We start from the raw sequence: 27,732 nt of genomic DNA, 5'->3' as shown, positions 1-27,732 counted from the left end.
GCCGAAAAGGCAAACGCAAAAGTCATCACATTATGAAACATTTACTATACAATGCCAACAAAGGCATCCAACGTGTATTTCGAAAACGTGTGTTTAGCAAAGCATTAACACGCAATGAGATGAAGCTCATTGACAGACGGACTTCGGGGGCCAATTTCCGTACAGCTCGTTAACCAGCGATGTACCGCATCGCGAGAAGTAACTAATGCATTCGTAGAGATGATATTTAGTCACGGCTATCGACGCATCATTGTTGAATCTGCGTGTGCAGGGACATACATCACGATAGGGCGACATTGCAGCATCTTCGGTCCGCCGTCGGGCCGTGGGGTGCGTATATAAGTTGAGGATACAGCCGGGGCGCGCCACCAGTTGCCTTTACAGCCTTTACACGCTCACAACGATCATTGTCACCGGCATATTGTTTTTACTTGTGTAGTGTCGTGCGATTATTATTTCGTGTCCTCCAAGGTGAGTTATTTCACCTAAATAATTAGCTATTGTGTTTGACCGTTGGGATACCGTTGCTTAATAAATTATACCATGTGAATATTATTTTCAAGGTACTATGTAAATTAAAGTTTATAGTCCTTAAATATGTATACAGTTTGCAGTCATATTAAACAAAACAATAAATGGACTTGTATAAATACTCTTCCACCGCTGAGCTTGGGCCTTCTTGGCTACTGAGAAGGTATAGAACTTAGGTCTTGGTCCAAAACGCTGACCTAGTGCGGCTTTGTATGAGATAATAGTAAATAAGGCCATAATTTAACCGTTGTAAGGTTTATTATTATGCAGCTATCAATTTCTGACTGACAATATATTGCGATTACTTGAAAGAAAAACTACATCAATAGATAAATTATTTATATTCAAGAGTCGACACCAATATTTTAAAATTAAAGCTCGCTATAGCCAAAAAGCTTTATTTACGCCGGAAGCCGAGGGTTCTAATTACGTAAATACGTAGAATATCTTCAGATGATTTACATAGTTATATCCAAAATATAGTTAACTTAAATAACCTGTAGTAAACTAATCTTTAAACTCTAACATGAATTTTAATTAAGATTTTGCGTTTTGTAGCCAAGAAAAATACTGTTATACTAATTACTTTTACGTTACGATGTAGTTACCTTGTATTATTTAAATTTAGTTTTTATAAAAACAAAAACGGAATACGCTGCACTCTAAGAAAAAAATAGGCACATAAAATGTTTTTGGGAATAAATAAATAGTAAACACGAGTTTAATAAATGTTTCTTTTCTTTCTTTCTAATATAGTAATTATTACAAGAGACTGCCTTGGTAGCGTGAGCGTAGTTGTATTGCGTTAAGACCGCAGTGCTGAGGTCTCGGGTTCGAGCCCTAAATTCTGCAAAGTGATATTGGGTTTTTTAGTATCAGTCAGAGGTTTGGGAATTGTGGTCCGATATGGCGATAGGCTCGCCCCCTACCACGTCATGGAATTGAATGCACACGGCGGAAAAATGGGTGCACCAGTTGCGTCTCTGCTTACCCCTTTGAGGATAAAAAGAGGAAGTGTGTGCATAACAAGAATTTAAAATATGACCATGGACATAATGCTCGCAGTATATGCTGTGGGTTCGCTGTTCCCATCTATGTACCGAGGTACAATGATTAGATGAATATTTTTGTTTTGTGAATTTGACAATAAAGTTTGTAACTTACGAAACGTAGCGGACGAAATGGTTATTTAGAGTCAAAACGACTGACCGGGAAAACCCGCAAAACCACTTAATATGCCATTGGCCTACAATAATTTTCGTTTGAAGTATACATTTTAGAACCTGTATGGATACGTGCTATTCTGGATCATTTTTTGTATATCTTACAAATCGTATCGAGCACAAACTATTAAAGTTACTAGGTTGATATAATGTTAGGTGATACGAAAACGAATTGTTTAGTAAAAAACGTGTGATACAAATGATTGATCACGCCATAACCATTTGGAGTTAAGCAAACAGCAACACAATGTCGTCACCTTAGCATTTCTTCCTATTAGATCAAGAGGGTCGGGTCTTGTAATTGTTCCCACGGAATGCACGTGGAATTAAATGAATGACGACACGCCAACACGACAGATGGTTTTATCTTTGATGATTTCTTTGATTGATGAACGTAGTAATAAGTGTCTCAGAAATGTTTAAGCCGGAAATTAAAATGAGTGATGTTAAATCAAGTTTTGCTGATAACTGATGAGGAATCTATCTTTTAGATTGCTTTTCGTGGAATCCCGATGGGTAGTAACCTTTACTCCAGTTAGAAAGCCCGGTTTTAATTCCTCAGACCTCTTCTATGAAAAGTATTTGAAGTGTTTTGCTAGATATTATTTAATCAGATTAGTTATAATGAAGTAAACAATAATGAAAGAAGTAGAAAAATTAATTAAGTATTTATCGAGTAATTTTGTTTTTAATTGTATTCTGTCCCATTATTAAAACTGACGATTCCCTATTGGGCATACCGTAAGATACACGAAAGTCTTTTAAATAATTATCCGTAATGATTTCTAAATAAAACCAAAATACTTATTTTATTCCAAGTCTAATCCTTCATTAATTTGTTAATAATAGACATTTACGTAATTTTTACGACAAATTAGTACGCTCGGCTCATCCGTCCGTAGAATGCAACACGCAACAGATGTACTAGTACTCGTAACATCATAAACTTGCCGTCGTAAACCTACAAACATATTTTACATGGCATTGTGCTTATCTTAGATTCTATCTCAATGTTCATATTCATTAATATACCATTTTAATTTTAATAAATAAACAAACATAATGATTGTCGGTGGGTTGGTGGAGATCTTACGATATTTTTATAGACTTTGGCAAATTTAATTAACTTGAGCAACATGTAAGATTACTTATAATTTAAAGTTAAATGATAACACTTGTAATTTTCAGTATTGTATTTAAAATAGTTTGATAATTAAAATATAAAACAGTCTCTTGTATTACAAGATTATTATGAGAACTTGATATTTTAAACATGTTCATTCATAAAAACGAATGCACTCTCAGGTATCTAAGTGAATAGCAAAATTACGACTTGGAAGACAATATACAATCACCCAAGGGAAACAATCACGCAAGACCGGCTTAGCCCATGATAAATCTCAATTATCGGTACCCCTACCTCGACATTTATGCAGATTGCCAGCACAATCGCATTATCCTATTGCTTATATCAATTAATTTTTTATACAGTTAATTAAAGTAACTCGGCGACCGAAAGACAATAGTTGCATTCGATGAATATTAAATAGCAATAATGTGGTAAGATTTTCATAATTTTAAATGATTTTGAAGTAACTGATATTAACTTAGTAACATAAGATATTTTGTAAAACTTATCTGTAGTAAAGCAGCAGAACCATCCGTCTCAAAGAATTATAAAAAAAATAAGGAGATCATTAAAGAAGGATACCTAATAGAACACAAATAAGCAATTTATAAAATTCTTTTCCGTCTGTTTTTCTGTTTGTGTGTTGGCGCACATTTCCGAAACTACTCAACGGATTTTCATACAATTTTTACAGGAAAATTATAAGTGGGAGCAGCATTTAGTCTAATATCAGCCCTGTATTATATACTTGCCCACTGCTGAGCACGGGCCTCCTCTCCTACTGAGAGGGTTTAGGCCTTAGTCCACCACGCTGGCCTAGTGCGGATTGGTAGACTTCACACACCTTCGAAATTCCTTTAGAGAACTTCTCAGATGTGCAGGTTTCCTGAAGATGTTTTCCTTCACCGTTAAAGCGAACGATAAATTCACAAAGAATACACACATGATTTTAGAAAAGTCAGAGGTGTGTGCCCTTGGGATTTGAACCTGCGGACATTCGTCTCGGCAGTCCGTTCCACACCCAACTAGGCTATCGCCGCTTATAAAATCGAATTTAGTCTATGTTTCATTAAAATGGGACGTTCGAGAATGGGGTTGTTCCCGCAACTCAACACCGGATGAAAGCAAAAAAGGGCATTGTAACTAAACAAAAATAATGTTTGCGTACAATGCGACGAAAGTTTCGCACGTACTAGGCGCGGGCACACATACCGGTCTGTATTATCCTTTATTAGATTTTTTTTTACTTAATAATAATTAAGTAAAAAAAAATCTAATAGAGGGATTTACCCTATAACCTTATTGGTAAGTAGCCTTTTTACCAATTTTGTCCAGAAAAGAGGTTTTGAGTTTTACCACCGACGGTCCCTTGTCAGTATTATTAAATGGGTTATTGTTATAATAACAAAAAAAAACTAATTGAGGGATTAACCCTATAACTTTATTGGTAAGTAGCTTTTTTACAAATTTTGTATAGAAAAGAGGTACTTTTAAGTTATGCCAACGACGGCCCTTTGTCAGTGTTAGTAGAGGATTATTACAAATATAACGAATGAATAGCACATGATGACAAGCTCAGTCAAGTTCATTACAGTGTCACGGGTAGTAAATAAAAAATATGATAGAACGCTGTAATAACAGTAATCGCTGTCAGTGTGAAATCTCGTACATGTAATTATATCTTTATATCCATTAGCGATAAAAGGTACAATTAAGAGGTTTCCTAGCCACGGTTCAGTGTTCAGGTATCCATGTTATGATTTTTTTACACCAACAATGGAAAATTATTTAAGTACTTATATTTAATTATTATTAATTTATGAGTATATAATGTTGCATATTTTTATAAAGCAGTTGTATGGATTAAAGACGTAATTAGACAAAACTTTATAAGTTAAGCATATGCATGTTAAAAACTTGTATTAAAACACAAAAAGCTCTAATTTACGAGCATAAGTAAATCGGATTTAATAAAATATGGTAATAATATAAAATTATATACATTAATATAACTAAAACGAGTATTTTTAATTTGCGTAGTTATTCTTATCACGTGGTTTTTAATTAGTAATTGTTTTACTCAGACGCGGAAGCGTCTCCTCAAACAAATTAAACTCGAAAAACAGATTCTGAATCGCATCAGTAATTTATTCTGGTGTAGATGTTATGTAGATATAAATATGAAAAAAAATGATGTGACCTTACAATTAAGACATTTTTAACGTTTTTAAGATATTTTTTATTAAACGGTTCTTTAATTACTCGGTCTTTAGAAGTCAATGAATATTAATAACGGTACTTAATACCTATTTAACAATACGAATAATTACGAGCCGTGATAAGAATTGCCGAAGTGCTAAATTACAGAATTTGAATATTGAACTAATGAACGTACATTTTTCATTCGTTTATGTTAGACTAGTAATATTCATCTTTCAATTGGTCCTCCACAATGTTACAGGATCGATTTAATTTACTTTGTACACTATCACCTTGGTGTGTAATATGGCAACGGAATAAAATCCACATAATCTAGTGGTTAGGAACCCAGGAACTCTAAAGTCCACATCAAGTTCACCACTACTAGGTCTAGCAACGGTTTGTGTGGGCTTTCTTATCCCATTTGCCCATGATTGGATTCTTAAAGTGACCAAGCAGACGACAGTAAGATATTTAAAACAAACCGCAGATCACGTTTTATCCCTAATCACTTCAGCGTAAACTGGATTCTCTCGTTCAACCAGACCGATACTGAGCAGCAAACCCAATATGACCGCCCAATCCGAAATTCGTACCCGGGACCTCAGAGCGGTGTCGTGCCTCGTATGTTATACAACTAAGCCACCCAGGTAGTCCAGGCAGATATTTTTTCAATAGACTAATTAAGTCAAGTATATAGTGTTCTTAGTTGGCAATAAATATAGTACATCAGAAACGAACTTTTACACAGGAGAACCCGCAAGCAAGAGTTAGTGTTAATAAGAACATCGAAATGTATCAAGCATCAACCGATGAGAATAAATACTATGCCAAATCAGGACATTAAAATTGTTTACATCGAAAATCGGATCTACTAAATTCAAAGAATGGACCACATTAATTTTAACTACATGTTTAAATTATGGTGTTTACAATATGAATGTCTAATAAAATACACTCCTTTTTATTTTGTATTCGAAATTTCGTTGGACCGCCGACGGTTTGAGTTAGTTTATTTTCTGGTCACAATTGATTTATTTTTGTGTTATGCTAATTCATAATTTTTTTTTACTGTTAAATCTAACGGGAACATTCACATCGAATATATTAAGCTTCCTTATGGATTATTAAAATAGCTATATTTGACTTCTTGCATTGGAATTTATAAATATCTGAATACGATATTAAATATCAAAATAAAAGTATATCAGTTTATCTAAATATTTGTGTCGACAGTGCCATTATGTATTTTAAGATTGGCATCTTTTGAGTTCACTTTAGGTTATAGCTTATGATTAGCCATGCTGATGAATAGGCATTACTAATACGAATTAGGTTAGGCTAGAAAACTAAAACCCGCAATGAATTAAATAATTTCTTATTATCATTATTTCGTTGGTGTCTTATGAATTGATCGGTTCGTCTTCTATTTTGGAACAAGAATTAGCTTGACTATCAGGTAGTATAACATTTTTTCCACTACTAAAGGACATGAGGTAAAAAAGTTTCGATTCTCCCTGTGGAGGACAAAACCTAAAGTTTTACTATTCCCTATGCCTACCACTCGGTCAAAAAGGTGCGAGCTAATATCTTTTTGCGCAGATGTTCTCAGCAAAGTGGTTGGCTTGTGCGTTGGTGGTGGTGTGCGTGAGCCTACGGCATACGCTAGCTGCGCCCGCGGAAGAAGAATACCCACCGATGCCGGTAAGTTTTATTATATTCACTACGTTATTGTATTCTTATATTAAATTGAAATTACGCAAGATTAATGATAAATGGGTAAACAATGTAGGTAAACGGTTTAGTTTTATAGGTGTCGTTTAAATAATCTGTGTTTCATGACTATAGTTATGATCGTACTTACGAATGAGTTAAAATACAGATACTATGACCTACGGTTATTCAATAAAAATGTTTTAAGTGATGTTAAAGGGATTTTCGACGACACTGTCCAAGTGCGAAGATCCTTTTTTAAAACCCTCTGTTGACTCACTCCTCGAGGAAAAGGCTTATTGTGTTTTATGCAAATATTTTGTTATCTTCTTCATCGACCATAAACCTTCCAACAAATATTTTGAAAAAACTTGCTGCTTACTTTTTTCTTTTCGCATTCCATGGTCTATCTTATAAACAGTTTAAGGATATAACGCTTAAAAAAATCCGTTGTATAATATTAATTTCATACCAACTATACCCCTATAATTAAAGTTAGATATTTAAAATCCTTTGACCCTTGTAATGATAATTGCTGTGTTGCAACTAAAAGTTGTCTACCTTAACACACAAGTGATGAGACGCAAGGATGCGCAGGCGCATCGACATTAACTCAAACAAAGCGTGTGCACCTTTGACCCGACAAGTACTAAACTTTTAGTAAAGCCATTTTAGCAAAGACATTTAAAATTGCAACACTGAAGAAGCTTTACGTAAAATTACATTTGTGTCGAGTTATTTTAAGGGAACAAAGTTGAAAATACACAGATATTTAAAAGTGTACAAGTATACTCATACATTAATTATGAAAAAGTTTCGGAAACTGGAAAACGTGTAGATCTATTGGATTCAATCTTGATAAGATATCATAAACTTAGGCTTGCATAACTTAAGAATAGACAAACAAATTCTAAAAGACCATGACAAAGGTAAAAATCATTATTGTATAATGTAGCCATTACGTACAATTGCAAAACAATAATAATCTAACGAGACAATCCCATCAGAGGTTCTCAAGAATATAATTACATATTGGTTTTCGATTGGTCTAAGGGATTGTGCATTATCTGTTAAGAATAGCCTATGTTTTGACTAGACAAACTGATTATGTTATTATAACGGCCTCATATAAAAACGGACATAAGCAGATGTATGAGTAATTCGAAGTTAAGAAACCACTGTCAAACTGGAAAATGATTGTAATAAGATCCTTTAGCGAAGACTTCATAACCAACATTTTAAATAATTTCGAAATTGTGTCATAGATGCCTTTCTAGATTTTATCTATTACAAAAACTTAGTACGAACTTCAACCACGAATACCAATTGCAATAAAATCTTGAAATAAAACAAAATTTTAAAATGAATTTGGTTCTGGATTACTTTCGATCTCTCAAACGTAACATTCGCGATCTAAATTAACCAATTATCGTATCCAAAAAGTTTTTGTAACGCTATAATACTGTATTGTTTTTGTGGTAAAACACTACGTTTTGCGAGTACAATCTGCCGTTATCATGTTCATCTCGACTATTATGGTAACCATGTGAACACTCGCAGTGCAAACCGTATAATTGGACGCAATTGCGTTCAGCCTTCTTTGTGCTCGGCATTCGTGCCTTATCTCGCTTTATCGCGATTAATTGCATTAACACAATAAAAACACTAATTGAATAAGACTTTGGTGAGCCGAAATTTAGTTCTCATACGAATTTATCGAGTGCACTATATAGAAGTTTTTCTGGCTTTAATTATGTTGTTTCAGACGTCATTGGTTTTTGTTTGCAAATGTTAAGCTTACGAAATACTCGCAGTTAGATTGTCTAGTATACTTAATTTACATATGCGAACATTTAATAATAATGTGAGAATTAATGTAGTTTTCAGAATGTTTGTTGTTTTCTTTTTCTCATATGGGATAAACTTAGTTAAAATTGTTTCGTTATTGCTAAATAAGTTTTACCAACATTAATTTGTAATTGAAATAAAATGTACATTTCTCATGTAAGGTCACTATTCCATCTATAGGGGCGAATTCGTCTTTATGCAATTACAGGCGTTCTATTCGAAGGACAGCTTCGATAGCTGTATAGGCAAGAGAGTCAAAAAATCCCTTATATACCTATGCGACTATCAAAGCTGTCCTTCGGTTAGAACGCCAGTGAGTGGAAAAATATGGTTATGACCTAGAGACGAAATAGGCCCCCTGATCTTACAAATAAAAAATATCTAGTTTATTTAAAACTACTTTAAATATTTATGATATTTTTATTAGAAATTTCACACGACTATTGTGATCGTATTAAAAATATTAATATTATCTTTTGTTTAGTAATTATATAATAATATTCATTTTTTTCCAGTACGAATACAAATACGACGTGGAGGACCAAGAAAAGACCTTATACTTTGGTGCCAATGAGGCGGGAGACGCTCAAGGGAAAGTCAGCGGCGGGTACAGGGTACTCCTTCCAGACGGCCGTCTCATGACAGTAGAATATACCGTAGAAGGCGAAAGCGGATTCGTACCCAAGATCAGTTTTGAGAACAACGCCAACCCCTTTGGCAAAGGAAAGTAGATATAACAGTTTAAGACTGGTTTTAAGATAACGCATAGTTCAAATAAATGTACAGTTGTAATTACGAACTGAAATGTGAGAAATAATTTCCAAGTTACACATGTCCGTAATAAGATAAATAAAAAATTGTAACAAAAACCGACTGGACACGACAATGAAATTTTGTGACCTAAAACACGATGAATAAATTGTGATATCTAATAACTATTAACAATTATTACGAGATGAAATTTCGTTCTTGTTACCAGTCTTAATATGTAACACCAAACAATGATCACTCATTCTGCCGTACTAATATTAGATAAAATAAGCTAAGTTTACTAAAAATACTATATGTTTAGTCTATTGCCTAGTCCATAGGCCCAGTAAGTACAGACAAAGTGGGAAAAGCAATTTTTAGAATTACTGCCATTTTGTTTAAACATTATTTTAATGACTTCTGTGGTGACGTCATACATGGAATATTTAAACGAATTTTCAGAATTTAGTAATTACAGAAATATAAATAGTTTATTTTCCTGTAAGATGCTGTCTTCTGTTGCAGCATCTTATTGGTTAAATGAGCAGTTATTGTTAAATTCAAAAGTAATATCGACTTTAACGACTTTAAACATTTCATTTGCTAGATACATTTGGTGATCCCAAGTTACCATTTCTGTGATCTATGTTATATTTAGATGTAAACATCAATTTCAGAAGGTTCTTAGAAATGTAATCTATTTTTATATTCAAGAATGCTTTGGAAATTGATGGGTTATCGGCCGACATTGCCATGTGTGAAAAATTAACACTAAGAATGTATTCTGAGCGAAACGTATAACGACTAGCGCTAGATATTTGTACTCGTATACATACCATATAGATCTTAATAAAGATTTTTATACTTGAATTGTGTTTAAATACCTAACATTAATAATAATAATAATATCAGCCCTGTATTATATACTTGCCCACTGCTGAGCACGGGCCTCCTCTACTACTGAGAGGGATTAGGCCTTAGTCCACCACGCTGGCCTAGTGCGGATTGGTAGACTTCACACACTTTCGAAATTCCTATAGAGAACTTCTCAGATGTGCAGGTTTCCTCACGATGTTTTCCTTCACCGTTAAAGCGAACGATAAATTCACAAAGAATACACACATGATTTTAGAAAAGGCAGAGGTGTGTGCCCTTGGGATTTGAATCTGCGGACATTCGTCTCGGCAGTCCGTTCCACACCCAACTAGGCTATCGCCGCGTAAATACCTAACATTACATGAAACTTATCGTATACGGTAATAGTTAAGACAACGTTTGCGTTGTTTGAAATTGAAACGATCTCGTAGATATCATTTTAATCGACTCCAAAGGAAATTATTCTATTCTTCGTGAATTTTTCAATGAGTATTCAGCAAATAAGTCTACCCCGTGGTTGTAAGATTTGTTTTGCGTTAGATTTCGTATAGCCTCGAAATAGTTCCATTTTAGTTTCATTGGTATAGGAAAGTTGATTTTGCATATGCAGAGGGGGACTTCTCTAAATCAAATAGGATTCTGACCATTATTTTTGTGTTAGTTTCAATCAGATGTATTTTGTAATTAAAAAAAGGAAAATAAAAACTTTAACAAAGAAAAAAAACACTCAAAAAAAATGTTTACGTTATACACGCTTCAATTACAGGTTATGAAAACACAAGCAATGTAATCATCTAAAACCTTTTTTTATTGTTATTTTCTTCGATTCGGAGGCTTATTTATAGATATGAAAATTTGAACCATTCATATCGCCTGAACTCTACCAAATTCCTTTACTAGTAAATATTTGAAACCATTACAACGAGCCTCCGAACTCGTCCATGAATTTTAAATTAAAGTCATTCATCATACACTTTACAACTACATCGTGTAACGTGAATCTGTACATCCTTAATAAATATAGTAATGACATTAATTCCTGACCTTGTCTGCCAGTCGTGTCATGATGACGGCGGTGGCTTCAGTGTCGAACTGCGGTCGGCCCGCGCGACCTACCATTTGCAGCACTGTGCTTATGCTGTACTCCTGGATGACGTATACGATCAGTATATAAAAGGATGTTACTTTAGGAGTTTGAGTTTTTTTGAAATGATGACACAAATCGGCTGGCCTAAAGATAGGATATACAAGGACATTTTGACATTGCGTTACTGAATCACATACTTATCTACTTGGAAAAACACTTCGCAATAATTTACTTGAGCCGTAGATTTAGTATAAAAAAGTGTAAGTTTCGAACAAAATAAATATGAATAAAAGTATTTTAAATTTTCCGAGCTACAATGCCACTACTACTGCTCTAAGAGAATTCGTCGCAGCGGCAACATCATACTTTCAGTCAGAAATACACTCACGCACACACTATATTCGCATGAAACTACAAAACGATCAAAAAATCCGAAAACTATAACTAGGATTTTTGATGAAAATATTCGTTATTAATGGAAGATTTTCGGCACAATGTCACCAAAGGTGCAGATGAGTATGTGGTTTCATTTAGTAACGCAATGTCAAAATGACCCTGTATATTAGAGGTGTATAAATAAAGATTATGTCAATGTATCTTAGCAATAACATATTATTCCTTCTTCACTTAAATAAACTAATTTGTCACGGAAGGTATAGAAGAATTTACTGCTGAAAATTTAAAAAATACCTGGTAAGCGCCGTTGACATATTGCTGTGTATTTTTTATTATCACGAGATGAGCTGGTAAATTGACGCCCATTGCTTAAACATAAAATAGTAATCAAAAAAATCCCGCATCAAAACAACATACTGTAGTATCTTATAAGTTAAATATTGGAAATTAAATAAAACATAAAGCTAAATTTCGGACTAAACTGTTTTAAAGGAAACATAGAATAAATAGTGATGTTTTACGGTACGACTGCAGTACTGAGGTCTTGAGTTCCTTCCCCGGGTCGGGCAGTGATATTGCCATTTTCCACTCAGTTCTAGTCTGGAGTCTAGAATTTGTACCCGATATGGCGATAGGCTCGCCCCCTATAACGTCATGGGACAGAATACGCACGGCGCAAATTTGGTGCACCTGTTGCGCCTCTGCCAACCACTTCGGATATAAAAGGCGTGAGTGTTTGTATATGAAATAAATAAAAAATGTCAAGTGTAAGTGCCACATTCTGGAGACATACCTAATGTGGTTGTTGTTATTAATATGGGTAAGTCCCTATTCCTGAACGACTGTTCGATGTTCATTCTTTCCTCATACAACATGCCTGCGTGATGGCATCCCACTCCGCTCATAATGAGGGACTAAAAATAAAGAAATGGTTGAAAAAACAATAAAATGAATATTAAACAGTACTGGAGAAGATAAAATGTTCAAAAGGAGTGTCGTAATTTTTACCTTTTTTGCAAGTTGGTAAAGATAAGTTGAGAATCATGTTGTATGGACTCTTTTATCAGACATGAATGGAAACATTACCTAATTTATTAGTTTTAAATTTTACCAAAAAAATTCTAAATGTATATTAGATATGTATTTTCATCAAAATCATATTATAACGATTTTCCGAGAATTCATATTATACATAAGCCAATTATATTTTGAACTCATAAAAATATATAATAATAGACTCAATAATAATTATAATCACCAGGAAGCTCATAAAATAATAGGCGAGTTTAGCAAAATACAATTATTTCGAGTTTAGCAAAATATAAGCATTGGCCTGGAATGGAACCTGATGGTAAATTTTGTGCAAAATACTAATTGTTCTGTTTGGTACCACGTTGCTAACAGTAAGTAAGGTAAGATCTTTAAGTAAAGATCTCCACTGCTCATATCCGTTAGAAATAACCAAGATAGATTAATAGAAATCAACATGTTGGTTTGGTTGTTGGTTATTTCTAAGTGAGTTCAATTAAAAAAAGCATTCCACAGCTAAAATCTTCAACTAAACTTAGTATTATAACATAAACACTGACTAATGAAGCAACAACGATTACTAACAAAACAAAGGGACATTAAAAGCTAAAACAATTCTGCAACGGAATGCAGTACCTGCAATTTCTTGTTCTTCATTGTAGATGCTAACGCAACCAGCCTTGCTTTCTGTTCTGGATTGAAATTAATAGTTAACTCTTTAGATAGAGTCTCTGCGGTTAATAACACACTTTTCCTTGTGTTACAGAATATCTGAAATTGCGTTTAAATTGCTATGGAACTATTGTTTTCAAGACTTTTGCAATCAAAATGTGAGTCCTAATAGTAGGTTTCGAACAACCTTTAGGTCTTCACAAATATATAGTAATTAATGGTGTAACAGTAATTATTATATTTGCAGTTTATAGATTTACAGACGCCGCCTTCTATAAAATAGTTTGTACACGAAATAGAAAATTTGCTGCAAAAGAACAATAACTGTTCCTTTGTTAAAAATCTGGGAAGTCGAGTATAAATCCATATTGGTCATGGTACATTTAAAATTATGAAAAGGGCACAGGTTTAAAACATAACGAAAAAAAAATACCTACAATATTTCTAAAACCTACCAGTGTCGGTTTCCCGTCGTGATACTTTTGTATAACAGGCCACAGTTTGTAGTTTAGAATGATATCGAATTTGAAGATGCTTGTGCCTTCAGCACACGGGTAGCCTTCCACTATTCGATTTAGTTTAACCGGACGGCATTCATCACCGAATCTAAGCGCAAAAAATCTAAATTATCTAAATGTAAATTAGATTAGTGTTTTTTTAGTGAAAATATGACTCTAAAATCAACGGGCGGAACAAGCTATGAATAAGAAATTATTAGTTTGTATTTGAACAAGTGTTAAATATTTCAGAAGTTTGTCGAAGCAGAAAGGTGCAGCCTACATAGAGACTGTAGAAAACGCTACGAGAGACATACAGCATTTCGTAAACATTAGCGATACTTATCGATAAGAATACTATCTATTTCACAGAACCTTTTACTGAGATTAGAACCAAAATTTTCTTGTCACAAAAATTACCATTATAACACTAAATAACAAACTTTTAGCAATATTTCCAAGACTACTTAACAGTGGCGAAGGGTGAATTTTTTTAAAAGGTAATACGATGCAAAAAACAACGCCATTGTTAATATATCGAGGCCAATTTAACGGAAAACAAATACAAAGACAAAAGTAAATAAACCGAAAAGGGAAGCCGCCAGGAATCGGGTTGTATGAACGTTTCGCCACTGCTACTTCATAATTTCACAGAAACTAATAGTAAAATAGCAAACTACACTTACTTGTAAAATACAGCGGGTCTATCAGCGGTGCCTAGCCAAGCCGCGACATCTTCTGGATTACTCACCGTCGCCGAGACAGCTATAAACCTTATTCTAGGCGCTTCTTCATTCATTTCTACCAAGCCCTCGCATCGCTTCTGTATTTGTTCTATACGGTGTGATGATTGGACCGACGACTAATAAAATGCAAGAACAGATTTTTTTGACTGCCCCGTCGTTGACGTGCGTGGTATACCGCTCCGAGTACCCAGATTCGAACCCGGGGTCGGGCAGTGATATTGACGTTATCTGCTCTGTATTAGTTCAGAGTCTGGAATTTGTGCCCGAGATGGCGATATACTCGCTCCTTACTATATCATGAGATGGAACATGCATAGGGAAAAGCGAGTACCTTGGTTGCACCTCTTCCTGACCCTTCGGGATAAAGGCGTGATGTATGTTTTCTTTTTGAGTTTATTGAAGTATTTTATTAAATTCTATTAAAAAATTAAATAAAGGTCTCTATCCATTGACTTAAGTGGTAGCGTTAACGTTAAAGAGAGAAACGGATCTGGTCATGATCAAGCACAATTTGAGACGAAGGTAGAAAGAATTTTCAAATACGAATATTGAGAGTACGAATTTACTTAGGAAAGTAAAAAGACTTTTGTGTGAATGACGGATAATTTTTGTAGAATATTTGATTGTAAAGCATAGTAATACATTAAATATCCAGTAATTTGAATAACATTTACCACTTATTCATAGACATTTTTTATCTAAGGACGAAGTATACCTGTGATAAGTCTGCTTTTCAGTGCTGACGACATGGCAGCCTTCGCAGTGCGTAGACATAGGGCCGTTGTGATTGGCTAATATTGAGATATAACTTTAATCTAATTGGCTGTCAGATAAACAAAGGTGAACAAACAGCAAGCTTTCAGATAAACAAAGCTGAGAAACAGACTTGTTATCACAGCAATGCTCCGTCCTTAGATAAATAACGTCTATGAATAAGGGGGTGAGTCTTTAATTATTCCTGTAGATAAGTGTATATTTATGTATTTGCATCGTAACATGTCATATCTACCTAAAGAATAGCGGCTGCGTTCTAGCGGTCGTGTTCAATAAACGATCTTAATTTTAACCTTCCAATCCAGAGTATAAGAATCAAAATAACTAATTTTTAAGCATGTCAAAAAGAACTTTATTCTAATTGAACTATTTTCACGATAGATCGAAACAAACGATTGGGATCGTTCTTTGAAAACAGTGGGAGATGACACTTATTTCTACATGAATTATTAGTTTCCATACTTCAATAGTTTTCATCCTACTGACGACTGCTTCGAGCACTGGTCCTCGGGTTTCGTCATTCAGTATGTGGACCTCATCGATTAGGAACAATTTAATCACTTCCACCAACGACTTATGGTCGCGCCACCGCCGCGTCAACATGTCCCATTTCTCAGGAGTTGTTATTATTATTCTTGAAAATGTCATATTTAGTAAAAGTAGTAAATAATTGACTGGGTAATCACTAAATAGTATAAAACAAAGTCGCTTTCTCTGTCCCTATGTGTGCTTAAATCTTTAAAACTATGCAACGGATTTTGGTGCGTTTTTTTTTTAATAGATAGTCATTCAAGAGGAAAGTATATATTTATAATAATAACATCCATTAAATAGTCAGCATTGCACCCGTGCGAAGCCGGGGCGGGTCGCTAGTTAATTATAATTTGAGAAAATATTGATTCTTTACACGATTTTAAATAAAGATCTAATTTACACGTATGAGCTGACTTAAAAAAATGATCACGTTGCATTTTCCTTATACTAAAAAGTAGTACTAGTAAAGTGTTCACGAAAAATTATATTTATAACATAGCAAATTCTCAATGAAGCACCAATGTTTAAAATAAATGTTTTCTACCTATACGGTTTCAGTTGAGAAAAATCGACATCCGTATCGCCTGTGACTTCAATACATAGTAAGCCAAGCTTCGTGAATTTCGGATACCATTCTGATAATCTTTCTGTACACAGAGCTTTCACGGGGGCCACTACAAAGTTACAAAATCAAAGATATTTTAGATCAAGACGTCGAAACATGTTTGGAATCGTAAATGGAATGTATTGGAAAGATGGATAGGTAATCTCCAATGTTAAAATTAAAAATCTTCTAGTAATACTATTATATTATCGCCCAGAGGAGACAAGGTTAAAGGTTGATATCAGTGGGAAACTTCTGTTTAGTTTACGTGGAAAAGTCAAAGTTTATCTATCTTTTAAAATGAAATACTTAAGCTACGGTTTAATGAGATTGTTATGAACTCGGACGGAAAAATGCAGCAGTTGATCTCACTTCTCTTTCCTATACCTGCATCTGACAGCTACAAAAAATAAGAAATGTCTGAAACTCGAAGGTATAAAATATCTACTTAACTGTAAATAATTTTAAAATCTCCGGTGTATTTCATATCGTCTAACGACATCAACAGTTGCACGATTGCCATTTCAAATATAACGGTTTTTCCAGAACCAGTGGGCGCGCATATTACCATCGATTTATCTGAAATGTATGTTTTGATAATATCTATATCATTATCTGACTCTATCTTTTTAAATTGCTTCGATGGCGCAGTTGTATTGCGTATGATGTTGGCGTGTATTTTAATTTATATTTATATATCGCAGACAAAGTAAGTAAACTCCCTGTTTTTTATTTTAGATATTTATTTTATCACTGTTTACTTTACACGTTTTCATGGCGTCTATAGTGATGTGACATTACTACTAGTGATGTTCTAATTCATACAGCCACAATTTAACATATGACACCGCTGTGAAGTTCGAATATCGTGTCGGGAAAAGTGATATTGGGTATTTATGTTTAGTCTGGTGTCTGATTTTTGTGCCCAATATGGTGATAGCCTCCCTACCACATCATGGGATGAAGATGAAACCCATAGCGAATAATGGATGCCCCGAGTGCATCTCTACGTAGCAGTTCAGGGAAAAGGGCGTCTTGTGACTTTATCTGACTATATGAGAGAATATTACTTTATATAAAGTTTTAGCCCATAGCCCATCACAAGTCTGTAAGTCACTAGAATTGCGTCATGTATTGCGTGTATGCTAACGAAGTAGCCGATTGATGACGAATAGTATTCTCTTTCATATTTTATCATTTTTGAATGCTTTGTCCTTTGATAAATTATACATAGTCTTAATCAAAGGCTTTGTTTATGTATTGCAATGTGTTGATATAGTTTGAATTTGGTCCTTCTATCCCTATCGACCCTTACGATTCATATTTGAACCCACGAAGGTTACTTATGTTATTCATAAGAATTTAAGTATTTACCTGAGTACAATGCATCATCAATAACTCGTGACTGCACAACATTGAAGAATGTATGCGAGAATATGTTACGATATTTAGAATCTACGGAGAAAGAAAGTTTTTTTGGTTAGGCAAGAGATAGATGCTCACAGTTCCACGATAATATGCGGATATGTAGAAACTGGATAAAACTGAACACTGATCGTATAACCCAAATTCTTGCCAAATGAGACAAGGGGAGAGCGATAAATCACTTAAGTGTTACCATAATGTCTTGCAAAAAAAAAGTCGGAGGCTGAAATCGAATGAAATTGTAAACATATTTCATTTTGGTTTCGCGGAGAAAGTAATTTCTAAACATACTTATTTAGTATTTATGGCTAATAAAGGGTATACACATACTATCAAATGTAAAATATAGCACTTAGCAGAGTCAGAATAATTTTGGTTCCAGCACTCACCAAGCGGCGATAGCCTAGTTGGGTTGGCTTTAACGGTGAAGGAAAACATCGTGAGGAAACCTGCACATCTGAGAAGTTCTCTATAGGAATTTCGAAGGTGTGTGAAGTCTACCAATCCGCACTAGGCCAGCGTGGTGGACTAAGGCCTAATCCCTCTCAGTAGTAGAGGAGGCCCGTGCTCAGCAGTGGGCAAGTATATAATACAGGGCTGATATTATTATTATTACTCACCAATTTCTTCAATACTTCTAAATTCTCCGTATTGACCTGTCCCCTTTGTTGGACGGTTATTTACATTAGCATTATTATTTGACGATGTAAGATTTCCTTTTGTTTCAAGGGATGAGGTTGAAGAAGGCAAGGAAATTGGTTGCGAATTTTCTATTTCATCACCTAAAATATCTGTGAAGCTACTTCTGCAATAAAATACATGAAAGGATATAAAGTACTTACATGTACCTTATACACAAAAAATATATTTTTTACATGGTAAACACTTACAAATTGTCCATTTTAACATGCATTCATTAAAATATAATCGCTGCTCTTAGCTAAAGTTCGCATAAAACGTGTTAAATATTTTCCCGCGAACCTAAATGGAATAAAATTTTTTGAATTACGAGTGTGCGTTCGAAAGTCAAAATCTTGCCAAAAATTAAATATATAAAATTTTAGTAAGCTTTTGCTAAATCGGTAATATTTATTAAAAATACAACTTTTCTCTCAGAGCTTACATTTTTATTACAAATAATATGTAATATTTTATTTGCCTCTTAAAAACTTGACTCATTGATACTTTCGTTTTATCTGTGTAACTGTAGTCTGTGGTTGATTCGCACCACAGAGTAAAATTAACTGTGATTAAAAATAAATGATCAGCTGGTGCCTGGTACACATTTGTCATATTTATTGTCATCATTCCGATTACGAGGAAATCAATGAATTTTGTAATCCGTTTTCCTTGTACATATTTACTTTAGAAAACACGTTCTGATTTGCAAATGTATTTATTCAAACAACTAATATAGGCGAAAAAAACATGTAAGTCTTATAAATATAATTTTATCACAGTTTTAAATATTAATTCACTGCGTAATACTTATTTTAATTTTTCTTACAGGGAAGTTTTAAATGAATATGATACTATAAGTGTAGATACATTAGCGTTAGAGGAAATTTTGAGAGAAGAGAGGGCAGCTGAAATATCTAAACTAAATACGTTGAGCAAAAAAGTTTGCTACCTTCACACCGAATTATTGTACTATAGGCACGCCAAGTCCAAAATTGGTGCAGCCTGTTATGAAGCTTGGAAGACGTTGGTAAAAAAAGTTGGAGGAACACCAAACTGTTGGAGAGACCTCGGACGATTGCTGGGTGTTACACAGGATGACTTAGATGTATGTAGTGCACTAACTTTTACATCCAACTTAGGTGAAATGTATAAAATAATTTAAAGTTTATCTGTATGGACAATTTTTATTTATTTGCTAAGCTTTAAAAGCCCTCGAAGTAATTTTCATCTCTAAGATATATATATATATATATATATATGTCTTAGAGATTGTTTGAGAGCCTGGGAAGGTCACAGGTTATTTTTTATTCTAATAAAACTTTCATATGGGTGAAGATGTGATTAAAAGCTGCTAATATATATAAGATAAAAGTAGAATGCTATATTAAATATTTTTATTTGTTTTATATGTATCAATAGTTTTAAATTTAAATTGTTTTTTTAATATAGCCTATGTCATTTTTTTTTCATTTTGGGAATGTTTTCTAACCATGAAAAACTTGGCACAGAAATACAAAGACTGCACAAATAATGTAATTTAAAGTATTATTGTTTTGAATAATTTTATAGGTTGCAATGTTGGTAAGTATGTTTATATGTGACAAAATATGTGTATTGTTCTTCATTTTATAGTAATTAACATTAAAATGAGTTATTTAAAAAATAACACCATAACTTTTTATTTTCAGTATATAATGAATTCTGTCAGAGATGATCCTGTCGACATGGTGCTCAAAGTTTTCAAACAAAACGAAAAGGCCACATTAGATAAAGTTGTTGATGCTTTTGTAAAAATGAAGAGATATGACATACTCAAATCGATTGAGGATCCATTGTGTAGTATGGCCCAGTATTTCAACAAGGATGACAGTGGGTACCAGAGCAATGACAAAATGAGTGGACACAAAGAAATTGTCACATTAAAATGTCTTTCTAATGATTTACCACCAGCTTTAAATAAGAGTATAGTTTCTAAGGATAAAGACCCTAATAAGCCAAAACCACAACTACAACCATCGCGAAAACAAAAATGTTACCGTCATCAATGATAGTCCAATATTATTTTTAACATATGCTCAAGACGGTTTGCCAACAGCTATTAATATTCAAGAATATGTATCCAACTGGTCTGAAATAACTGGAGTAAAAGTAGTAACACTTAATAACAGGAGGGAGGATATATATAAAAACCCAGAGAAGTTCATTAGGGAATATTTTGAAAAGGTAAGTTTTTTAGTCACATATTACTTATCAGACATTATATTTTTTATAGACCTCTGTTTCATTAAACAACTGGGTTATTTGTTATATAATTGAAATTATCTTGAGAGCTGCCAAAGGCATTAAAAGTCATCTAACAATGTCATTTTATCAACATTTTCCTCAAACTGATTAATAGAAATAAAGATATGAAACTGCTAAACTTAATATAAATATTTTTACAGGCTGATTTTATAGTTCCCATAATAACACCGGGGTATCTACAACAGATAACATCCAATAGTAGTAACGTACCAAATACATCAGAAAACTTGGACCACAAATATGTGAATTTTATCTACAATCTCATTGTCAATCACTACATACATGTGACTGGATGTTTAAACACAAAAGTAAGGAGTGTTCTGCCCCAGAATGCTAATGTGGATCTATTCGCTAGAATTACCATGTACCCAGATTTACTGCCTTGGACATATGAGACTAATTTTGATGAACAATTTCAAGTTTTCTTAAGGAAAGACAATTCTTGATGTGTACTCAATACAAATAATCTGTTTTATAATTTTATCATGCCATATTCATAAATTCTTAACTATTTTGAGTTGTCTTTATTAATCAACCTAAGTTATAAAGTGAACAAAACAAAACAATTATTTTATGAATAAGGCATTTAACTCTTGGTCTCTCGTGGCTCGCCGGCGAGCCAAGACAGCTACATGACATTTGCGTGTGTCACGGGATTATAACCTTATATACTACATAATAAGGTTATTTTTCCGTCACACGCGTAGCTGTCAATGTTTGGCGGCAAACATTCAGCTACCTGTACATATTTGAAAATAAAATTTTGACAAGTCATGACGGGTATAATGTTTGAGGTAAACATAAAATTTTTATTACACAGTAATAAAACTATTTTGTGAGTGCTTGAACAAGCCTGGGATCCTGTTCTACATTTAAAATAAGAGAACAAAGACTGGTTCAAGGCACTGTGAGCTCTTCGTAGATTGGACAGTCAACAGCAAAATTAAAAACATGTATTTTTATAAAATGTAGGTCGATATTGTAACGATTTTTGGATGAACAACATCTTACTCCGCTCCGTAACCGAAAACTGTAGTCTTCGAAACGTCAGGAAAAATTATAATATAAAAACCGTAATAAAATCAGTAAAATAGTTTTATTTCACTATTACATTGGCGTAAATATAAGTAATCATTATGAATTACACAGGTAAAAAAAAAAAAAATCTTGCGCATGGGATTTACTTATAAATATAATTTTATGATTGTGTAAGCAAAAATATAAAAAGTGCGATTGGCAAAAGTTTGTGATTTGGCCATTTTTTATTTTCGCCCTTAATTTATTTGTAGAATTGTTTAGCCTTCACCCCTTTGTCTCGTTAAAATTTAAGGCGATACCTCAAGGTCCATTTTCATACATTTTGTTTCACCTTTAATCTGGGTAACTAAACAAGTATTGGCAAGTAAAGAATTTAAATTCACGTCTAGTTAGTGATTAGTTCTCGCAGTTGAAAGAAAAACGTAAAAATAATTAATAATCATGGATATTTCGGCCTTTAAAATTTAATATGACGAAAATGTATGCAATAATTTTTCATTTATTTATTTATAAATTTACGGATAATATGGGAGCTTATTCGGAAAACAAGGGGAATGTCCATCAAGTTATAATGGAATTTGAGAAACATTACCAAGGCCAGCACACTGAAAACATGGTAGGGGATTATAATTAGGGGTTGACAAAAGAAACTTCTCTTTAACATGACAGGACAAGCAAAACTATTAAGGCTCGACCGAGATTTCGGTCTCGGTCTCAGCATTCTCGGCTACAAATCCAACCGAGAAGTTTGTCTCGGTTCTCGGCTAAAAACCGCCGAGATTCTCGGCTATGACCGAGATGTAATTTTGTACGGTACGGAATGGGGTTCGAATTAACGCGTGGCCATTTTCATCCCTCGGTGTGAGTGAGTGAGTAGGCTGCCTGTGTTGTGATTGGTTGGAACTTGGGAGTCCCAGTTGGTGAACTGCGGCCGCCTTCGCGCCGTTCGTTCAGTGGTTTTTAGTCATTATTGTTAATTAGAAGTTAGTTTAAATTTTGTAATTAATAAAAGTAACAAACCCGCACTATGTCAGCTTGGTGAATGCCTAAACCCTCTCAGTAGTAGAGGAGAACTGTTCCCAGCAGTGGGACCCAATATTTAATACATGTTATAAATTGTATAAATGTAAGCACTTTAATGTATTGTTTTGCTGAGTTATTACTTGTTAATTGATCACTGGTTAGTGGTTGGGTGAAAATCAAGATCATTACGTAGTTGGAATGGTAAGCGGGCAATGGTTTACAGATTGATAGGTGATTATGATTTTATGTGTGTGTTATTTTGTTTAGGGTTAGCCGAGGATGTTAAGAAACGCCAATATTATTGAGTATTGGTATTCGTCACATTATAAGGTGATTAGGTCTGCAGCAAATAAGTTTCTATATGCGCCGCCTACTAGTGTAGCAAGTGAACAGCTGTTTAGCTGAACAGTTGTACGATGAAAGGAGACATTCTGAAGGAATGCCGAAAAATTGCTTTTTTATGTATTTTTTATAAAACAGTACAGTATTGAACAGTTAAAATCATTTTTATAGTTTATTCACGATTTGTCTGTTCTCGGCCGAGATTTTATTTTATTCTCGGTCTCGGCCGAGATTTTATTTTATTCTCGGTCTCGGCAGAGATTTTATTTTATTCTCGGTCTCGGCCGAGATTTTATTTTATTCTCGGTCTCGGCCGAGATTGAAAAACCCGTCTCGTTCGGGCTTTAAAAACTATTGATTTTTGAACAAAGAATGCTAAGATGTAAGACAACTCATAAATTTTATTTGTTATGCTTTAATGAATCATGTTGAACAAAATTTTATATATTTTCATTTAGTTGGTTCTTTGCATTTTTTTCCACAAACGAATTAAATATAAAATTACTTGTTCTTATTTATAGCTATAAAAGCAGTAAAATTAGGTAAACATGTTCCACATGCAAAAATACTGTAGACCGGTGTTATTTTTGATATTTTTATTGAAACATCAAATCTTTTGTATTCCTTATCTTGCCATGAGCAACTCAAGTAAATTGTAATTATTGGGTTTGTAAAATGTTTTTGATAAAAAATGTGTGTGTACCTGACATTATCAGCATTTAAATAAATACACAAAGGCTATTTTTATCTTTTATTTTAATGTAGAACTTAAATTACTTCCTATAACATAATTTGTATCTTTATAATAATATATTAAGTAATTATTTTGGCTCGCAAGAGGCAGTTTAGTTTATACTTGAAATAGTATTTTAATTTGGATTTTCTGATTGTTCTAATCTAAAAAGGATGATAAAATAAAGTTTAAACAAAGAAGTTGATATTACAATTTATGAAAAAACCACAAATACTTGAAGGCACAGCTTTGGAGACAATCTTCTAAATTTTAAGAAAATTTTGAACTTAGTCTTCATTTTTTTTGGATGCTATAGCATCATCGTCTGCAGTTTCATCAGCTGTGCTGACGTCGTTTACGTCAATGCCCGTGTCATTATTGGAGTTGTTGGCTAGTTCCTCCTAAAAATAAAAGTTCTATTTGAAAATAATTGCTAAACTCATCTTCTCAGTAACTGTGGTATAGAGTGATGGTTGCTACTTGTTAACCACAATTTTCAATAAACAATCCCACTCTTAATCTTTGATTTGATCTTGAAAATTAAACAATCAAAATAAGTAATTTCTAAGAATGTTAAAAAACTTTGTTCCGATTGTACCATTTTTGAGATGGATTGAAAAAGCGATTGGGATAGTTTATTTAAAATTGTGGTAAATTATATCCATAGGTTCATTAAATTAATTCACCAGGAAAAATATATTATGATTTACGAATATATATGCCATGATGAAAATATTTGGGGATTGTAGAACTAAAACATTCTTGAACTTTGTCATTCTTTAGGACTTTGTAACCATTACAACCTTCCAAGATCATTAAAAAATTCAATGTCATTGTAGAATTATAAAACACTGGTATTCTATTGCACTTGTAAACCTGAGGAATTGGCCTACTTACCTAGTTTACATATTACTGACCCAGCACAATGGTAGTAATACAATGTATTATCAAAGTGAGTCAAATAAGCTAGTCAATTGCTTGATGATAAGTGTTTATTGGAGAAACCAGATATTATGTTGGTATATACCTTCTTTACATAGCTGGGTTATTGCATATAAGAGACCACTATAAGTTTAGTTATTTTAACCCCTAGTTACTATGCTACTTTACTTTATAAATGAAATACTTACCTTTATAACTTCAACAAAACTGTTGGCTTCATCCAACATTTGTTTGTACTGAGCATTCTCCTCCTTTAGGTCTTCAATTATTTTTCTCAATTTTTCATTTTCTTCCAAAGCATCTTGTAAAGCAATTCTATAATAATAAATGTATAAAAAATATTTGTGGTTATTGTAAACATACTACACAATAAAAATAGATACAGTTAACTGTTGCTTTAGTAAAAGTATCAAAAAACACAAATGGTTTGTTGTAACCTACAGTCATTGGAGAAATAATTTATGTTCAGTAATTTAAGAGTATTATATTAAAAGTGCTGTATGCAATACAAGATTAATTAAAAGATTACACCAAGGGTGTATAAAGTATAGATAAATACTCAGATAGCCTCTCCAACTTTTTGACATTGTCAAGTACTAACCACACAGAATGTTTCAAATTCACTTACTGGCGCTTCTCAGCTAATATTTGCCAATATTTTTCAGATGCACCATCAGGGTTGGTGAGGTCATCCTCGGAGATCTGTGTATCCAGGTTTGCCTGTGTCTCCTTCGTTGACAGATTCTTACGCTTCACCTCTCCTATGTCTCTGGAAATACATTTAATTAACTAATTTAGATCTACATGGTCATTAGTGAAATTATGTAGTAAAGGTTTTTTTCTATTTAATTATAAGATTTATCATTAATTAGATAATGACCCTTTAATAATATAACTATTAAATGCACTTATTACTTAACCTTGCTTTAAGCTAATTTATAAAGTATCTTAGCATAACTTAAATGTGAACCTAATATGGCAATACAATCGCCTTTATTGCTCCTATTATATGTTATTCTGTGTATTTGGTTGGGTAAAGGTTGATGGTTTGATAAAACGAACATGTAAAAGTGGCTAATTCATGCTTGTTCGAGACAATATTTTGAGAATTTACAAAACTATGTTTTAACAATTGGATTATTAAGCAATATAATTACTTTTACACTCACTTGCATAGCTAATAAGAAACTGAGTCTGTTGCTCTGTTAGGGTTTACTTACAAAGGACTTTCTTGCGAGAGTTGATGTTTTAAACTTTTTATCGGTCTACCCACTAAATTTTCTCTATCTGCAGCCGTGCGTTGTAATGTTCTCAACGACTTCCTGGTGATTTTCGTTACCTCCTAAAATAATATAAGTGTTAGATTAATGTAACCCCAAATATAAATAAATCAATATTTGATACTTACCTGTGGCTCTTGGTCGCTCATGATGAAGACGTGCGTATCTGGTAAACTAAAAGTCAACTATGTGTATTTATAATTCAGATTTGGGTACAATTTCATGAATAAAACGAAAACAATTCCCCCGTTCTGTTGGGCTAAACAAGAGACAAAATGACATTTGTTAGCATCTTCCCGCCATTATTAACTATCAGTGTTGCTAACTTTTTTGGTGTTGCATACTCGTTATAAGTAAGTGTTAATTATAAATAACGACCTAAAACAATAATTTACAAATATTATACTAGTGGTCCAATGTCTTTTCAGAGTTGTAAATTATATTACTTGTCACAAGAATAAAATATTTTCCGCTGTAATTGAAGTTGCAAACTACCAATATTATGATCATTCATTCGTTCTTAGCTGCGCCTTTGATATTACCTATGTTGTATGTGTTAATATTTATAGTTACCTGTGCAGAAGTCATAAGGAAATGTCATGTTATTGACGTCTAGCAGCTGATGGGCCAGGGGTATGTCACTCTCAAACAGTCACTCTATTTGTTTTTGGTCTAACCTCAAATTAATTTTGTTGTAAGATACTTTCAGTTAGATGACACTGGAGAATAAGTTTTCAAAACACTAATCATGCCTTTTATCCCTATTTATAAAATAATTATGTACGTAATTAAATTAGATAAGTAAAAACATAAAAACAAATGTCAGAGGCTATTTTAATTAATTAAAAAATATGCATTACTGAAAATTCCGAACGAAATACGATAAAATTGACTGACACACAGAGATTGTGGCAAGTCGTCTGACACAATTTCAAACGAGTTGCCACAATATCTGATGATTGTTGTTAAATGGTAAAATATTAAAGTTCTCCTTTTGTTGTAACATGACAACCGAAGCTTAATTTAATTTTTCCATTTTATTAATACAATTATAAACAAAACAACGCATACTTTTTAAATTTTATTCTAGTTTCCAATAAATTACATATCTATTTTCTCATAAGCATGTTAAAATATTTATTGCATTAAGTGGCAATATCGCCTTGTTTCCGTAATTTGAATTCCGGTTGAAAATTTTCAAATTTCCCATTGCAGTTTGTGTGCGATAAGTTCGATTACGATTTCCTCAATAATGAAAGAACTTTGCTTATTCAAACGGACCACCGCTGCCTTCTTACTAATTCACCCCCGGGCTTTGTTATTTGTTTTGCACGCGATAAGGAACTGATAAAATAT

The 27,732-nt window shown here is 33.3% G+C and overlaps 3 protein-coding genes and 1 non-coding gene across 4 annotated transcripts; 2 read left to right on the top strand and 2 right to left on the bottom strand.

The window, feature by feature from the left end:
• The first annotated feature begins 351 nt into the window (after window positions 1-351).
• LOC115456108 (cuticle protein 10.9) lies at window positions 352-10,263 on the top strand. The gene is made up of 3 exons (XM_030185004.2): window positions 352-471; window positions 6,685-6,786; window positions 9,159-10,263. The coding sequence occupies exons 2-3, from the start codon at window positions 6,685-6,687 to the stop codon at window positions 9,372-9,374; spliced, it is 318 nt and encodes a 105-aa protein (XP_030040864.1). The 5' UTR covers window positions 352-471; the 3' UTR covers window positions 9,375-10,263.
• Window positions 10,264-11,301: 1,038 nt separating this feature from the next.
• LOC115456059 (probable ATP-dependent DNA helicase HFM1) lies at window positions 11,302-18,934 on the bottom strand. The gene is made up of 8 exons (XM_037438477.1): window positions 18,924-18,934; window positions 18,654-18,838; window positions 16,549-16,678; window positions 15,933-16,104; window positions 13,418-13,552; window positions 12,546-12,666; window positions 12,047-12,120; window positions 11,302-11,415 (listed from the first exon to the last, which is right to left on the bottom strand). Exons 1-8 carry the CDS (start codon window positions 18,932-18,934, stop codon window positions 11,302-11,304), a joined length of 942 nt encoding a protein of 313 aa, XP_037294374.1.
• Window positions 18,935-19,238: 304 nt separating this feature from the next.
• Window positions 19,239-21,531, top strand: LOC115440102. Its single transcript, XR_005112336.1, has 4 exons — window positions 19,239-19,463; window positions 19,543-19,819; window positions 20,403-20,937; window positions 21,159-21,531. It is a non-coding gene; the product is annotated as an uncharacterized LOC115440102 (transcript).
• A 2,627-nt stretch (window positions 21,532-24,158) lies between these two features.
• LOC115456045 (geminin) lies at window positions 24,159-26,690 on the bottom strand. The gene is made up of 5 exons (XM_030184906.2): window positions 26,505-26,690; window positions 26,317-26,438; window positions 25,725-25,865; window positions 25,285-25,411; window positions 24,159-24,555 (listed from the first exon to the last, which is right to left on the bottom strand). Exons 1-5 carry the CDS (start codon window positions 26,523-26,525, stop codon window positions 24,442-24,444), a joined length of 525 nt encoding a protein of 174 aa, XP_030040766.1. The 5' UTR covers window positions 26,526-26,690; the 3' UTR covers window positions 24,159-24,441.
• Window positions 26,691-27,732: the final 1,042 nt, after the last annotated feature.

Source organism: Manduca sexta, chromosome 14, assembly GCF_014839805.1.
Source record: "Manduca sexta isolate Smith_Timp_Sample1 chromosome 14, JHU_Msex_v1.0, whole genome shotgun sequence".
Classification (NCBI taxonomy): Eukaryota; Metazoa; Arthropoda; class Insecta; order Lepidoptera; family Sphingidae; genus Manduca; species Manduca sexta.
The sequence above is the reverse complement of the archived record's forward strand: the minus strand, read 5'-3'. Positions and strand labels throughout refer to the sequence as shown.